Source organism: Chaetodon auriga, chromosome 14 (genome assembly GCF_051107435.1).
Source record: "Chaetodon auriga isolate fChaAug3 chromosome 14, fChaAug3.hap1, whole genome shotgun sequence".
Taxonomy (NCBI): domain Eukaryota; kingdom Metazoa; phylum Chordata; class Actinopteri; order Chaetodontiformes; family Chaetodontidae; genus Chaetodon; species Chaetodon auriga.
Genome location: NC_135087.1, coordinates 24260792 through 24279215, shown reverse-complemented (window position 1 = coordinate 24279215; position 18424 = coordinate 24260792). Strand labels below are relative to the sequence as shown.

Sequence of the window (18424 nt, the reverse complement as noted above, 5' to 3'; positions counted from 1 at the left end):
TATTTACTGAGTACTGTTATTGTACATTAATCAGATGATCTGTAAAATGTCATCTCCATTGTACACAAATCCTGTGTCATAGTGAAAAAGCTGTTGGGAGCAGCTGCAGTCTACAGAGTAGCTGACATGATGCTTTTTTTCCATTCCACAACTCATGCCGACTGAAAGTAATGAGGTCTGCGCATCTTCATCTTTCATTTGTTCACAGCAACTTGTAATTATTATTGTACTATGACAACAACAACAACCACCACCACCACCACCACCACAATAATAATAATAATAATAATAATAATAATAATAATAATAATCGTTATTATGAGTAGTGTTATAGCTAATACAAAGCTCATTTTATTTAATAAAAACCTGAAGGGCACGCGTGTGTGTGTGTGTGTGTGTGTGTGTCTGTGTGTGTGTGTGTGTGTGTGTGTGTGTGTGTGTGTGTGTGTGTGTGTGTGTCGACCCCGCTTACGAGCCTGTGCGCCTTTAAATGTCGTGTGCTGTTGCTGAGTAGAGGGCGGACCCGAGAGACGCGTGCGTGCGCGTTTGTGTGTGTGTGCGCGTGCACCTCTTGCCTGCAGCCGCTGCAAGTGGCACCGAGCTAACAGCGGCTTTTGTCGGCTACGTATGGTAGACCGTGGTCAACACACCTGTGAGGGACGATAAACCCATCCCCGTACCGCCTGGTGCCCCGCCGCGCCGCACCAGCACCATCAGCAGCGGAAGCACTGCTGCTTTTCTGTGGAGTTTACATTTGGATTCTAGCAGTTGGACACTCTTGGTGGTCTATTTAAATAAGGTCAGTAGCGTCGTCTTTTTTTTTTTTTTTTTTTTTTACTACAACCTGTTCATGTTTCTCATCCGCGTAGAAACCCCTTTGAATTTAATATAGCGGGACAGAAACAGGAGAAGGTTCCAGAGGAAATATGAGGCAGGAAGGCTGGAGTTTCGACTTCTGACGCACAGGCATCTCGGAACTTGCCACTTTTACAGGACTTTTTCCAGTTTGTGCGCACCGGAACGGTGAGTATGGCGAGTCGAGGCAGGTGTGAGTCTCCTTGAAAGAACGGCGGCGTTTCTGGGATTCAAAATGGGAATTTCTGCCATTTTGGCCTCTAAATTCCCCCGGAGGAACAGAAACACCGTGACAGGCGGGTATAGAATTACACACGCCCTCTCCGCTCCCCTGAGGCGATGTGTACTGTATGAATCGTCAATTTAGTTTTTTTTTCTGATTATTATTATTATAGCTTAATATCTTAAAAATGCTGTAGCTAACGTTTAAACAACATTTGTGCATCAAAAATGAAGAGCATCAACCTCGAAAAATAACTTAAACCGCGACCTGGAGGATTCCCTACACCTTATTTCTAGGATGATGAATAATAAATAACGTGAGCGCCAGGTGTCCAGTGTCCACGCATTGTTCTCGTGTACAGCATCATATTAAAACGTTGAAAAAAGCCACCCTGACACGCCACGTTCGTCCCTTTCCGCCCAACAGACACGGCGAATAGCCTCCACTCTTTAAATGTAGATGCATATTTTGTTGTAATTTGAGTATTCAGTGTGACATGCTGTTCGATACATGACCTTCTGTGTTAACGGAGACGGACAGCACGCGCCAGCAGGCTGCATACTTCCTCGCGATGCAATAACCATCACATTCCACCATTATCCCTCTTCCTCCCCCTGTCTATACTCAAAAATCCAGCTGCTGGCTGCTGTTTTCACACACATTACCAGATTAATCCAATGGCTGTGATTATTTTCTACACTACATAAATGCAATGACATTACAACGTTGACGTGTAAAAATTGCGCATTTAAACAGTATCTTTTCATATTAGAATTAGCGCAAAATATCGAAATAAATGAAAATAAAGTCGTTAGCGGTTGTTAAAACGTGACGTTAGAAGGATTATGTGCGGGGAGGAAAAATGTCAAATTTTAGTGAAAGGATGATGAAGATGATTTGGATCATTTTGGTTCCCTGATGGATCAAACGTTGTTCGCGGGGACAGCAGGGAAGTTTACTGAAATAAGACAGCTCTGCCCCAAATAAACTGCATTTCATGCTGCACGTTGAGCTGACTACTTTTTTTTCTCGTCTTCAGTCCACATTTGAAAAGCCACAGTCTGGGCCTGCTTAGTTCAGCCTCAAATCCATTTACAGACAAGAACTTTAATTTAAATGAGCACTGCCTTCAGTTTGTCATTGACACTACGACCAATGCAGATGTCCCATTTTTACAGCACATCTGTCAGTTTTCATCGCAGGAAAAATACGAGGCCTTCTGCAGTGTGCCTTAAAAAATCACTGTCTGTCGCAAAATAAGCAGTAAGGTTTCCAGGCCTCAGTCTGATGTCTGTCTGCGCCTTTTACTGTCTTGTCTAAGGGTCTGTCCAAAAAAAAATGAAACAATGACAACTGATGTAACAGTCTAAATTGGCGCGAATTCATAAAGGCAAGGAGGATGACAATTATATTTTTCTTCATCGCTGCAGCACACATTTCGATGTGTCGGATTTTAAGAGTTAATAGGATTAGATGATTCTTGTGCATTTATGCAGGGGGAATTCCTAATCAGGCTTTTTCCAAAACGGGCTTCAGAATGGGCGTGACCCAGCAGAGAATGCGTCTCTTTTTCCCTGCAAAGGGCCCAAAGTTGCTTCATCACCTGCTCCTAAGCTGCTTTAGACATCACATCATTTCCAACATCAAAGCGTCAGGAAACAGTTCCGCTTCATCTCATATTATTCGAAGAAGAAAACAATTTGTCCTTTGGATTAGTCCGAACTATTGTAATGTTTTTTTCAACCCTCCTTTTATTTATTTATCTATTTATATGTTTTTATTTTTGTTGCATGCTGAGAATTTAAATGATAATGATTTGATATGATTGTAAATGTGTGGTCACTAGTGACAACTATTCTTCTCTGAAATTGACAGACGACGTTATTTTCTTGGCGAAATTCTTACGTTTGTCTTGTCTGCCTGTGATGTCGTTTACATAGATGGCGCGTACTTTCTGCAAAATATGTAACCCCTCTCCATTTCATTTTCTTGCTCGCCCCCCCTCCCGTCTTTAAGTTCGAGGTGGGGGTTGTCGCGGGTAGGATGGAGGCTGTTTTGGGTAATTTGGCTGTCCTGTTTTTTTTTTTTTTTGTTCTGGATGGCAGCCGATTAACTGCACTGACAAACCAGGCGCAAAAAGCCAAGGGCTCTCAAGGTAACATTAATCCCTCTTGGCGGGGGGACAGTCAAATATTACGCAGGATTTTAGAGCATGCTCTTTTTCGTTAATTTGGTCGATTTCTTCTGCGTTCAGACGATGCCCCCCCTCTTGTTTCTTATTTTTTTAAGGGTGCGATAGTGTGTGACATTACTGGACCATATATTAGGGTATATATTGTTTTTTCTGTAAATGATCTGCAAGGCTCTGCCTTTTCAATAGACATACTTTTAAATAAGATTAAAATAGTGATATGAAATAGAAAGCAAATAATTCTCCCTTTGTTGCAGTTTTCAGATTTATCCAGACCTAAAAATGCACAGCCATGTAATATCTTGTTTTATTTCAGCTGATGGAGCAATTAGAGTATTATCAAAATGCAAGATGATAAAAAACACACAAGTCAAAGGAAAAAGAAAACAATCTCCAAAAACAGTTAACACCACAATGGCAAAGGTGGTTTGATGTTATATAAACTGCTGGTGGTGGTGAGGGAAAAAGCAAGGTATTTGTGGGTGTGTTTGCTGGTGGGGTGTGTGTAGTGATGTGTGTGTGTGTAGATTGAGGTGTACGCACCTCTCCGGGCTTTGGTTGTTGGCGTGCATATGTAATATTTTTGGTGTGTCTGCAGTAATATGTGCGTATGTGTACAGTCATTTCTGTGGTGTGTATGATTCTCATTTTATTGGAATGTGTGTATTATGTGTATTCTGTATACACAGACATTGCTGTGGTGTGTGAATGTCTGTATGGTACGCGTATGGTGTTGCGGTGTGCGTGTGTGCGTGCATGTGGTTTGTATGCAGGCATTTGTGGGGTGCTGGGTGCTCTAACAGGGTGATGTAATGCCGTGAAGGGTGCTGCAGCAGAACCACAGAGCCCAGAGAAGGCGTGTCTTGCCTGCAGAGTAGCTGTATAACAACACTGTGCCCACGCTGCACCCGCTGCCAAACCAACGCCAAAATAACACTCTCCCACCCACAAACACACACCCTCAGTCCCTCACTTTAACTCATCTTCCCATGTTACATTTACCTTCCTTAGACTGTTTTTATTTATGTCTGTTTAAAATGAGCAATTTGAGGATGTACACAGAAAACAGCGGTAAATACAAAAACCGAGGACTGACAAATCATTACAATAATTCTGCAAACAAACCAAATGATGCTTCCCATATTTAAAATCTACTTAAGGATTTATTTAAATCAGCTGTTTGATTTTAATTGAAATCACTCTGCAGTGGTGCTGTCCCTCTGCTGATGAATGTCAGCCTATACCTTTTATTATCTAGTGCAAGGCAGTTCAGTGGAGACTAGTGAAAAAGGAAAGAGAGAGTGCACCTTGTCCCCCTGTGCAGTGAATCAAAAGCATGATTGTGAATATTTGAACACTTTCCATAGTAATGGATCACTTTAAAAAGAACTGAATAAAAAGAATTGATAATCGACTCAAAATGTTTTAGTCAGTTGAGACAACAAAGTACTTGTGTTCCGCCACTACTGATGTTAAAACATTTTGATTAATACATTGTGCCTTCTGGTCATTGGTCTTTTTTCTGTCAGTGTCTCATAGACACATTTTTGTTTGTATTTCTGGTTGACTTGCTGAGGTGATTTTGATCCAGCTAACTGCACAGAATATTTAGTTCTTTTAGGGTAATATGATGATAATGAGACAAAATACATTTTCTACTGTTACGGATTTTACTATACTGTATAAACTGTAGTATTCATCCATTAAATGCCTTTGGGTGGATGAGGCTGTTGTAGGCATTGCTGCAAATCAGTCAGCAGGACTGCTGTATGACTGCAGTGGATTTATTTTGGTGATTTTTGATGATGTACCTAAATATGCCAGCAAGTAGCCAAAACAGACATTCCTGTCTCTTATTTCTCTGTCATCAGAGTCTTGGTAGCTTTTACAGAGATTTTACTATTTCACATATGCAGTACACAAACAGGATATTGATGAAGTGATGCAAATTTACACGATACAGTATATCATGATGAAGAATCCCTAATTGTGGTGTACCCCTACCCGTGTTCCTCAGATAAAATTAGCCCAAAGAGATGGATATAAGCCTAAGATGGTGGGTAAATGAGCACTGTTCCTAGAAAGGTTTGTCTCTGATTTGAAGTGTGTCTTTGCAACGTGACAAAGAGAGAAGAGGAAGAGTAGTGTCAGGGTGTTTCATGAGATGCATGAGTGGGAGTGGATGAGGTGGAACATCACTCCCTCTGTCTCTGCTGCTACCCTATCTCTGTTTCCACTCATCTTTCCTTCTGCTGTCTCTCCTCCTCCCCTCCACTGTCAGGTTGCATGTCCTGGTCAGATGATTTCAGTGTACCACTGCAGCAATGAAGACAGGCAAAAGAAAATGGCACCTCTTTGAATCTATTGTGAGATGTAAATGGCAGCGCTAGTATTTGTGAGCATATTTGGAAGGCCTCACACTGAGTGATCCGAATAAATACAAAAAATTGCTGCTTGTCCTTTGAGATATTATCTGCAACCTTTGGAGGACATTTTGTCACTGCGTCTGGACAGTGTGACTGTGTGTGTGTGTTTTTGTGTCACGAGTGTGTGATCAGCGCACCTGCTGTAAAATTACTGGCAAGTGGCATCCATTTAAACACAAGGGGCCTGCCAGTGGGCTGCTTTTATTTGCATTTACACACACACCCTCCATCCCAGCTCATGTGGTTGTTAATAGGATCCAGAGTGCCGCCACCTTTTGTCAGTGTGTGTATGTGGACTCGTCCCCGTGGGGTTCGTCAAAGGAGCCTTTCACAGAGAACAATGATCCATGCCGTTTAGCCTTTTAACCCCTGACGCTCCCCACACTGCAACAAAAGACAAAGATGCACGTGTGCACGCATGCGCGTGCATGCACGCACACACACACACACACACACACACACACACACACACACACAAATGTTATAGCAAACTGAAAATTACGCCAGAACAAGTCTGAATTTGTAACACGAGTGTAGAGTATTTATACTCAAATTTTAAAAAGGAGAGTCAGCTCAGCTTCAGCTTTAAGAAAGCTGGGCTGACATGAGTTTTTAAAGGTCAATACTTATTTTAGACTGACGCCGCAGACAGGTAATCTCTTGTCTTAGGACATTTTTCAGCATTTCTGACAGACTATTTTGATCATTTCAAAAAATTACAGTAAAGTATTACAGTAATTGTAAAATGGAAAATGTATTTTAAAAATCACATCAACTCTCTTAAAAAATAACTAATTGCACTGTATTGCAGTTTTTCAATGTTTTCAGTAGGTGACAATAAAAGTCTTTACGTTTTGAAAATCAACAAAAAAAGGCCAGGTTTTATAAAATTGGCAAATGAGTGCAAGAAAGCTGCTTATTGTCAATATCAAATGAAACGATACTAAAGAAATCAAATATAACCAAACATTTGTTCAAAAAGTCAATGAATGTTACATAATACATAATGCAATATAGACACTAGTTATGGTTAAGGAAGAACCTCTGTGATGTTCGAGCTGGGCAGCATTGACAGGCTGATATCTCTTATTTAACACAATTTTGATAAGCAGCTCAGTATGCATAGATGTAACCCTGGAGAGGAGGCTCTGTGGAGGTTTGATAACAGCTCAGGATAAAGGAAAAGGAATTTGAAATTTGCTAGTGGAAATCTATCTCTGGCATGTTAATCTGTCCCGCTCGGAAATCATTTTAAGTATTTATTTCTAATAAGCAGATTAAAGTAGAAATAGACAACAACATGTCTGACCATTTCCAAAATAACCTCAGTATATGCTGACTAGCTGACTATGTAATGTTTTTATTTCATCCCAGTGGGTTTAGGTGGCATGGTCAAAAAAATATTTTGCACATTTACCTTGATTGCAATAAAATGATCATACATTTCTGTGAATTATTTTAAAGAACCATCAGTGCACATCTCCAGTCTGTGTTATGCTCCCTGAAAGATCCTGTTCTAATAAATGCTAAATTATTAAATTGTTAAATTTAGTACTCAGCATGTTGCAGATTTAGTTTTGAAAAGAATAGAATACAGGCAAGTGTATGACCTTTTTCTCACTGGTTGGGGAATCAGTATATAAATGTTGTTATCCGAACCTCATTGAGATGAAATCCAATGTTTGATGATGTCTACACAGTTTTGGCAGGTGAAAAATCTGAAATCCAGGTGCTGGTCGTATGAATTTATTGCATATGAAATGGCGTTTCATATCTGACAGACAAGCATGTTTTAAATGTTTTTCCATGTGCTTTTCAGGTTAGAGAAGAATATGCAACCCTCTCTTCCAAATATCTCCAATGTAATAGTGAGTGTAAGAACAACAATTACATAATATTAGAAATACAACGTCTCATCTCTGTTATTATAACAGTAGAATAGAATACAACTTAAATTGTGAGTGGAAAATTATTCGCCTACCTTGTGTTTGAGGGGCACACAGCACAATAGATTCTCGGTGATCACAGATTACTATAAAATGACCACAGGGCACTTATCAGCCTGTGCTGCCATGCACTGCTCATTAGCTGAACAAGTTCAAAATGTTGCTGTCGTTTTGATATTGTTCATGTCCCATAAACACAACTAGACCTACTGTCACACATTCATATTTTGACAATGTGTGCTATTTGGTCAGTCAATTAGGTGGACCATTCATTGTACAGGCAGTCCCACGTTTGCACTATGGAAACAGGCCAGTCCCAGTGCTTCACTTCTTCATTGTACCCAACCCACTGCTCCCCTGTAACATAGCTAGAGTGATGACAGGCTTTAGTATAGAAAACCAACTTTGCCACTGAATTGAACTTCAGCATCTGTCACCTCAGTGATGAGATAATAGCAGGCGTATATAGCACCCGTTCTGCTGATGTTTCTGTAGATTTCTGCAGCAACAGTAAAGCTGTGGCTCACAATTCTTACCTATGTAAAACTGTCACTACACTTGTCAGCTGTCCAAAAAGTTGTGGCCAGTGAGCATTCATTGTCCTCCAGTTGCTCTCTTGCACTAATGGCCTTTCTTCTGTTCCAGTAGGGTATCCGTCCTTAGCTCTGCTGTGACCAGATGCGGTTAAATCTCACAAATAATTTTTCATACAACAGGATAGCATGGTAAAAAGTAGGGATGAGCGAATACACCACTATCTGTATCTGTATCTGTTCAACCATCTAAATTATCTGTATCCGTATCTGTACTTGGAGTGGGTGGGGCCTAATTGAAATGGGTGGGGCTTCAATCGGTACATTATTTTAAGTCTGAAATTGATATACAATAAAAATATTAATATAGGCTACTTTGTGTGTCCAGCTATATGTGTGTAAGTGGTCTCTAAGACTATTTATTTTTTAATGATCTGTGTGAACTTGAACTGAAAAACCCGACCGGAGTGGAGGCAGTGACCGACGCAACACAAGCCGTTTTCAGCTCTGTCTTGTCAAATGCACTGCGTACGTTACGAAACAAGTTCACCAAGTAACTTCAAATATCATACAAACCGAAATAGAGGCGAGCTGAAGAAAATCTAAGGAGTACTGAAGAGAGCAACGTGAGCTCGAGTCGTGTCTGTGTAGGGAGGGGCGGGCGCTGTGTTTGACTGGCCAATCACAGAGCGTGAAGACAGTCAGTTACCCAATGAGGATTTTCCTTCAGCACGAGCACGGATATTGATGAGTTTTACTCGTATCATGCTCGTACTCGTCAAAAATGCTTTATCCATACCAACCCTAGTAAAAAGCATTGTTTACCTGGTGTGCATCCGGAGAAGGGGGTCTGTTTGTGGATCTTAAGTGGCTTACAGTGGAATGTCTGTTTTGATGTTGTGGGATACTACATTTTCCACTGCTCTAATACTTTAGTACCTGTGTTATTCTATGGCTGTATGTGCTGTACTCTCCTTGCAAAGTGATCCTCTACTAGTTTGTTCTCTCCCACTCTGTTTTTGGGAACACAAGTCTTCGAGGGTTAGAGGTAAGAAAATTGCAAAAAAAAAAGAAAAAAAGAAAAAAAAAAAGGAGGTGACGAAAATGTGTTTGAATTAAAAAATAGAGGGTAAAATGGATGTGAAATGAAAAACGGACTGATAAAATATCAAGCAATTTGATTAATTGAAAGCCAATTTGATTAAAATAGTCAGAATATGATTGATGAAAACAGCCATATTTCATCACTGTCCCATCTTACATTCATCATTCACAACACAGAACTGCCATTTATCATTGAAGAAAAGTGGCCTCAAGGGTGGGAGTAACAAAAACTAACTGAAGAAAATGAAAATCATGAAATTGCTCACGAAATGAATAGTAGATGTGATGACATGTATGTGAATTGAAAAATAGAGCAATAAATTGTCAATTGATTTGATAAACCTGACTGACGTTTTATTTGAAGCCATGTTGCTCTGATAATCAGCTGGGCTGTGTTACTGTCTGCTTTCTCCCATTCATCATTCACAATACCCAACTGACATTTATCGTTTACAGCAAGCAATTTTTGTTGTTTCCGCCCAAAATGTCAAACACAAACCACACCCACTGACTAATTGATAATTCACATACATTTTTTCACTTCCACTATTGTAAGCATTTTCATCACTTCCATTTCCTTCAATTAGATTTTGTTACTCCCACTCTTGAGGCCACTTCCCTTAAATGATAAATGGCCAAGGCCATGAATGATGAACGTAAGATGGGGAAAATGATAAAACATGGCTGTGTTTTCATCATACCATGACCGCTTTAATGAAATTGGCTTTAAATTAATCAAATCCCTCGATATTTTATCTCTCCATTTTTCATTTCACATCCATTCTACTCCTGTTTTTCATTTCACATGCCTTTTCATCACCTCAAATATTTTCAATTAATTTTTGTGACTTCCACCCCTCATACATGTCCACATCCTGACTAAATGATGCACAGTGACATTACTGAATATCACTAAGTCCTGGTGATCATAGTCAGAATGTTTGTCCTTTATATAGAGCAAACTAGCCCTATAAGCCTTTGTTAAGCTGTTCTCATCTCTAGTAATGGACATTCCATTGTGTTTCTTTCATGCCCAGAACGTTGTCCTGATTATTTCATCCCTCGGAACTGAGTGTCCTCACACCGAACAGATTAGGCCCACTCCCGGCATTTCTTTATTTGCTTAAGTTTGATCTTCTGATGATGATTGTTTGCTCATGTCTTTCTTAATTCATGGTTGTTCAGCTCTCAAACATATCTAAATTCAACGTCATTAATATTATTTGTTGCAGAACAATTTCATACTATGCTGTACTGTACCATACACTACTTGCATTTAATCAGAATAAATAAATAAATAAATGAATAATATGATATAAAGGAATATACACACATTATTCAGTAAGTTGGTGTCACTGAGACTGACGTCTTTTTGAAGTGAGACCTCAGTATAAGAAACATTCATAATCAGACAACCACACTACCAACATATAAAAACAACACAATTAAGGCCAGCCACAATCGATCTCTCTCTCACCCAACCAGTTGAGGCAGATGGCCGCCCACCCAGAGCCTGGTTCTGCTTGAGGTTTCTGCCTGTTAAAAGGAAGTTTTTCCTCGCCACTGTCACCAAGTGCTTGGTCATGAGGGAACTGTTGGTTCTCTGTAGATGAAGAGTATTGTCTGTACCAGCTCTCTATGGAAAGTGCATTCAATTTAAATGGTGTATAATACCTCAAACAAATTTTTCTAAGATTTGTGTGTACATATGGTGTAACTAAGGTTAAATTGTTATTGTATTGTGTAATTTAGAGAGAAGACTTAATTGAGAGAAGAAATGGTAGTTTGGACACTTGGAGATTTAGAGATAAACATGAGAGAATAATTTCTTCTTGTCCATAAGGAAGTCCATCCAACTGTCTGATACACAAAGCAATGATGAGTAAGAATTTTGTTATCAATGATAATTGTAATGCACAATGATAAACAGAGTTTAGCTGGTGGTGATGGAGCAGTGTGACAATACAGAATTTCTATAATCAAGTTCAGACATGAAAGTTTACTGAAGAATCATTATATGGTTAAGAAAATGCACCCTTTAGTTCTATACAGAAAGCCTAGTTTGAGTTTTAATTTTTCAGTCAAATGTTGAATATGAGTCCTGAAGGGCCAATGACGGTCTGCTGTCAAATCACATTTATAAGTATTTGTATCACTGCGTAAGAGTGATATGGTTACCATATAAAGTGTTGATGGTGGGATAGTCAGAATACCATGTACTTGGTCTCATCTGCATTTAGTGGTCATTGGAAAGCATCAAAGGTAGCCAGAAGATGAGTCATTGCCTGAGTTGGGACATTGTACATCTGCATAAAAATGATGAGACTGATTATGAAGAATACTGTCCTTTATGTATAATGTAAATAGTAATGGACCATGAATGACCCCTGTGGCACCCCAGCACTGATGGTAAGAGGGCTTGACAGTTATTATCGACATCATCAAATGCTGCTGAGTGCTTAATAAAGAGAGCAGCACAAAATATTACATTGGACAGTTTCAGAAGATGCTCAAAGCACAGGTAGTACTGACAACGTGTGCTAAATGCCTTGATTGCAAGAAAGGGTGCAGGTCTTACCTGAACCAGTGAGATGAAAGCAGCTGTAACTTATTTTCAGTATAACAATCAAATGACATGAACAACAGGGAGTGCTGAGATGAAGCACTTGTGCAGTGAGAGAAAAAAAACACATGTGGACATGATCTCGAACGCTGCTGTTTCAAAATCAAAGATTATGTTTATTAATCAGAGCACTCAAACACATAGCACTAGCAGAGTCAGTAGGGGGAGGTTGTAGAAACAGCTGTTTATGGCTTTCTCTTTCACACTCTCTCAGCACTGTCCATGGTGCTGACCATCTTTGAGATGTAGCCACTCAAATATTGACAAAGACAATTCTGTCTCCCCAAAATATTAGAAGGGATATGTCCCAACCATGCATATGCAAACCTACACCGCGTTGTAGTGGAACATTTCGTGGCTTCAGAGCCAGATGTTTCCTTGAGTTGTTGCTTTCTGGAGACCAAAAATGAAGCTAAAAGAGAGTTAATATTGGACTGGCATTCACCAGATGGTCCACTTCAAATGAATGATAATGTTGCTGTCTACTTGATCTGTAAATAACAACTGTTTGCAAACATTTATCACATCAACTTAAAAGGTGGTTATATATCATTGTTGTCTTCACAACTTGTTTCAGTTACCCCCCAAAAAGTGGTCTAAAGGAAAAACAAATCAGCTACTGCGGGTTGAACTGGTATGGGATCAGACCCCATACATGCTTTACTTAATGCATAGGATGGTAACTGAACTGCTTGCTTGGATGTAGGGCTGTAGTAAATACAAAGTTTGGAGTGACCAACCAATATGGTACACTGGGTAAAAACTTACCGTGTGTTTTGGAGAGCTGTCACCACCACCGTTATTATAATCCCTGTCAACATCATTGAACAACAAAATACACTACCGCAGTCAATGTGTCAGTTTTTTCTAGTTTTGCTTGTTGATAAAGTGTGACATAGAAACCATCACTTTGTCTGCATGATTCATGCAGCTCTTTATCTAATAACATACTTGAATTACATAGTTAGACTTATATTAGTTAGAAATAAACATATTTCCTGATTTCATTTAGATTTTTGGCTTTGGTAATCCAAATCCAAATTTCAAATATTTTTCAGAAATACTGTCCCAGAATACAGAAACCATGATGTTGTTAGTAGCAGCGACGTCATGGTTCCCCATCTACATTCACTTCACCTGCAGATAAACCCAAAAAATGATTTTGGTGCCATCCTTATAGATAAGAGGCCATGTCATGAGAAACCCACTCACAGGACTCAACTGGGGAGGGCAACTTGTGCCAAAGTATGGACTTTTGAGGATTGTTTGTGCTGATTTAATTTGTAGTTTTTAAACTTAAAAATCAGTTACACATTAAAAAAAATGCATCAATAAATGTTAGTCTAAAAGAATGCTAAGAATGACCTACCTACTTGTGTTTCTCTTTGCCAGTGTGCAGAAAGCTCTCTCTCCAGGCCGGTCGTCAGATAAAGGCAGTCTGCCTGGCTGGCTGATAGTCATGCACTGTCAGGAGAATAATGAGGCTAATTTACGCAGCAGATGACTGATAACTCCAAACAACCTTTGTGGAGAAGGGAAAAATGCAGCAATATTACAAGCACTTATAATTAGGATTGGTGAATGCCAACAGTATAGTACATGTTAGCTGTCAGCAGTCTACTAAAATACATTCAGATTCTTCATCTTTTTTAGAAGCTGTGTGCTCAATATGTGTCACATACTGTCTTTGTCACAACAAAATCCGACATGTAATTTCTGTTAATTGTACCATCCATCAGGGCCATCACACTGAGATTATTATCCTTAGTCATTTTTCTGGGAATCTGGGGGTGTTTGGAACCTGTGGGGAGGTTGCATTTTACATTGGTGGATATTTTAGGTTGATTCCAGTATTTTTTATGCTCTTCTTCTTCTAGAGAAATCCTGGGATACAAAGTAAAAGTCCTACATTCGAAACATTACTCAACTAAAAGTACAGAAGTATTATCAGCATATGTACTGAAAGAATCAAAGCAAAAGTACTAGTTCTGCAGGAAATTGGTTGTTGTGAGTGATACATTATTATGAAGTACATTATGAGATTACTCATACTGTAACTCTTAACATTTTACTGCTGTGGCTGGTTTAGATGGAACTAGCTTCAACTTCTTTATGTGCCATTAAGTAATTTGATCTGAGCGTGGATATAGTGACTTGAGACCTCTGTGGTGGCTCATTGTTGCTCTTCTGAGAATGCTGGTATTGTTGCCAATGGTAGAATAACTACTCCAGTCTTGTAACTAATTAGTAAACTATTAATACCACTCTTTGAAAATACTTAGAAGTACTTAAGTACAGGAGTATTATCACAAAAATATACTTTTATTTCTCATGTAAAGGGCTCACCATGCTTATTTTAACTACGTTATATACTGGTAGATAAAAGAGTAGATTAAAATGATCCATCCGATTTTGTGAGTGAGGAACTTGTACTTTGGCTGAACATACTATATTGACTTCTACTCCACTACATTTGCACATTGGAATTTTAGATACACAATGCATCATTATATGTGCATCATTAAAAATTAAACTGCCCTTCAGCACAGTATAAGGTGAAGATCTTGTTAAAATGAACATTAAAGTTAATGTTTCTTACATGTTAATGCACCTGTAGTAATAACAGTAGTACAGTGTAAAATAATATAACACCAGTAAAACTTTAAACACACTTTAATAATGATAAATTAGGTGCATTGAGGGAATTCCATATGTTGTGGCAGGGTATATATGAGAATAGTTACATAATTGTAACATAATGCATGCTTCACATCTAAACATCATATTAGAATAAATGTCTACTTAATTTCTATGACTTAGTGCAGTATATTAAACTGTCAGCAACCATAGTAACAGTACTGATGCTTTAGTCTTCATTCAGGGCACCTTCTTCACTTGTTTTGGATTGTACATGTACATGTCATGTGCTGTTACCATGGGCTTTAGATCAAAAATGCACCCTAGTATATTTGTTTTAATAGTAGCAGTTAAAGCAATGCTAATAGGCACACTGTAACCCCTGTCTCTCTTTTTCTTACAGCGGTGGAACCCGAGAATGAGCAGTGGATCCCTCGTCAGCTGCATTTCACAGTGGACAACATGAAGGAGGAAATTCTACTTGCCCTGATACTCAGAGAAGTCCATTCCATCAGACCGTGCATTATGAGTCTTGATAACATCTTTTCTGAGGTGTAAAAAAACATATTAAAACATCACATCCTCTCCCCCTCTGGTCCTCTCTTTAACCCTGAAGAGGAAAAGAATTCCTCCATTCCTCCTGGACAATTCACTGATGTAATTGACTTTAAGACTGTTAACCACAACGACTGTTCTCCTGCTACTGTTCCTTTCCCTAAGAAAACATATTTTTATAATAACTATTTATCTGAATATATCTTGTCACACATTGTGGATAAAACTGTGGGTCCTTGACATTCTGCCTAACCACCCGAAGTTTTCAATCGTATTGATTTCTCCTCAGACCCTCTTGGATTAATACATTTTTTACGACAATGGATCTTGTAGGTTTTTGTATCAGACTGCAAGTGTTCCTCAGCACATGTCTGGGACTGGAATTTTTAGGCACACCAGGTCAGTGGGCACGCTACCTCCGCTGGGATGCCAGCACCCGCGGTGACCTGAGCTTCCAGTTCAAGACTGAGGCCTCGGATGCGTTGTTGCTTTACTTTGATGATGGAGGCTACTGTGACTTTCTGCAGCTGTCAGTGGTAGAGGGCCGACTGCAGCTGCGTTTCAGCATAGACTGTGCTGAGACCACAGTGGTGTCTGACAGACGGGTGGATGACAGCAGCTGGCACTTTGCCACCCTGAGCAGGTATAACCTGCGCACAGTGCTGGTAGTGGATGGCCAGGCCAAAGCAGATGAGGTGCGGCCTCAGCGTCAGTTCATGAAAATAGTCAGCGACCTGTTCCTGGGTGGAGTGCCTCAGGATATCCGCAATGGTGCACTCACACTACCTATGGTGCGAAACATGCAGCCCTTTAGGGGCACAATTACAGACCTCAAGTATGGCATCTCACAGCCCCTGTTCCTGGGAAGCCTTAAGGTGCCCCTGGAGTCAGAAGGGTGGTGCACCATGAATCCATGTGAGAATGGCGGTACGTGCTCAGTGGTGGATGGAGAGCCGGTCTGTGACTGCTCCAAAACAGAATACAAGGGCCGATTCTGCAGTGAAGGTAATGTCTATAGTCTCTTACTTTGCCATTCACTCTGCCAGACATATAACTGTGTCTCATTCATTTCAACTTCTAATTTATTTTATTTGTTTTTGTATTCTAACTATTTCAGTTTTTTATTGATTGAAATTCCAACTGAAGTCATCATGCCAGAACTTCCTCACAGCCCACTGTTGTACAAAAAAAGAACAACTGGCTTCACTGAGCATTCTTTCACATTTGGAGAGCTGCGCAGGCCCAGTTTGGAAAAGCCATATTTGAGTTTTGTTGATGTTTTACCTTTGATCCAGCTGATTTCACATGTTTCACATTTGTTATATTGCCTTACAGGAATGTTAAAGACTAGCATCACAACCTTGAGGGTTCGAGTGTTCTTCACGTAACTTGGCTTTTTAACTGTCTAGTTTTAGGGTTGTTTCTACTATTACACCACATATCATGGGCTCTGAGACAGTTTGACTTTGTGGGCCTTCTTGGCTCTCCAATTGATTGCTATTATCCCTATATGTGTGTGTCTGTGTGTCTGAGCTGTAAAATCAGAAAGCTAATCTAAGCACGGTTAGCCAGTGAGGCGCAGGTTAATGGCATCAGTCCTGCAGGCAGTGATAAGGACGCCTATAGAGAGAATAGGGTCTCCTGAGCCCCCTTTCTTCATCCAATCACAAGATAGCAGGTGTTTTGTATCACATCCTTTTGTGTCGACAATTTTGCCAGATCTGTGTTTCAGTTGCTCTACAGCTGGCTGTCCCCAGAACAAAATTTATTCCTATTAAAAGAAAGCCCTTAATCATTTCCCCTCATGCATTTCCTGCCTGCAGACCAAATAAAGACACTTTCACTTGCTTTTTGTAGAAACTTGGATTTCCTGTGATTTGATCAATCTAGAGTACTAAACATTTGGTGATAATGCCTGTTTTGTTGTGGTGAACATACAGTCAGCACTGAAAATGGATTCAGGCACCTTTGCTTTTTCCTGTGCTCTGAAAAAAACTCTTGTAATGTACTTAATTATTCACAATCAATACACATTCTTCAGGCTTTCCAAACCAGCAGCTTCCAGCAGCTGGGGAGTACACAATAATCTGACTCTTTATGAGAAAATCAATACCACTTAGATAAGAAGACTCTTTTTTTCCCATTTAATTAATTCAGAGGTAATTTGTTTTTATATATTTGTTCTGCTATTTTTTCTTCCACCTTTGAGTTTCAAGCACTCTTCTTAACCTCTCACAAATATGGAATTTACATCCCATTTGGCCTGAATCCAAAGCCCCAGCACACAGACAAAAGGCCAGGGAATCTGGAATTTGAAGATTAGGTTTTTTATCTATCTCTGCTGGTGTTTGAAATGCAGGAGTGGATGGGGAGGGGGGTGGGGGGTGGGGGGTGGGGGTTGGTGTTGGTGTTGGTGTTGGTGCTCCTCTGTGTCTTGGTGGTGGCTGAGCTGATTTACTTTGCTCAGCTGATTGACTGGGTGGCATTTAACTACATGGTGGGCTGAGAGGGTAAAATGTTTGTGCTTCAGCTCCTCTTTTTTAGCTGTCCATTGCAGACACATGAGAGCAGCAGAAGACTTGATGGTGTGTTAAGTATGAAAGAAAATCTGTGAGCTCAGCTGGTGCTTTGTGATGACATCTGGCGGGTGGAGGACTAGCTGCAGCTGCTAGCTGCTGACTGGCACTAAAGAGGAGGAGCCACACTTCTCTTTCCTGACTTCTCTACTCTGATGGCTGGTCAAAGACAGCACATGAAAGAGCTCTGTTCTTGCCTATCATCCAGGCCTCTTGGACCCAGTAATCAACATCTCTGATACAGTCCGCCTTGACTAAGGTTGAAGCCTGATCATGCGTCACAATAGTTTAGCATCTTTCTCATCACTGTTAATCCTTTGTTTCCTTTCCTGTTATTTTACCTTGGTCTGTGAGTCTGTATCAGTTTTGGTGCATTCCACTGCATGATGGGTCTTATTTTCTTTGTAGGATTCCAGCCCTGGAGTGGCAGAACCCTGTTGTTTTTGTGCCACTTTATTATCATCATTATTATTATTATTTTTCTGCCACAAGAGCTCCAATTGCCTTGAGCTGGAATGAACTAGAAACATGAAACTTGGCCCCATAACTGAAAATTGTTATTATTAATTAGGTTCTTTGCAAAAAATGAACCCAATCAGCCAGATGGTGGCGCTGTAATTAAGGCCCAAAATTCAATTTTGGAAAGGTCACACCCCTCACACCATATGTCAGATTGCCTTGAAATTGGAGACACCAGTCCAGCTCCATGTGCTCTTCAAAAGCCCTGTTGGACCATAAAAATCAACCATGATGGA

The 18424-nt window shown here is 39.9% G+C and overlaps 1 protein-coding gene across 7 annotated transcripts in view; it reads left to right on the top strand.

Annotated features, from left to right (window-relative positions):
- Positions 1–522: 522 nt before the first annotated feature.
- Positions 523–18424, top strand: part of nrxn3a (neurexin 3a) — a 246478-nt gene continuing 228576 nt past the window's right edge. For 4 of the 7 annotated variants that reach the window (XR_013078140.1, XR_013078139.1, XR_013078137.1 and 1 more), the window contains exons 1-2: positions 523–1023; positions 14942–16098. Coding sequence is in view for 3 of the 7 variants with exons in the window: in XM_076748438.1 (XP_076604553.1) it covers positions 15414–16098 (685 nt within the window). In the remaining 4 variants the exon portion in view is untranslated. The remainder of the gene's footprint in view (positions 1024–14941; positions 16099–18424) is intronic. The other 3 variants (XM_076748438.1, XM_076748437.1, XM_076748436.1) reach the window with 2 other exon arrangements.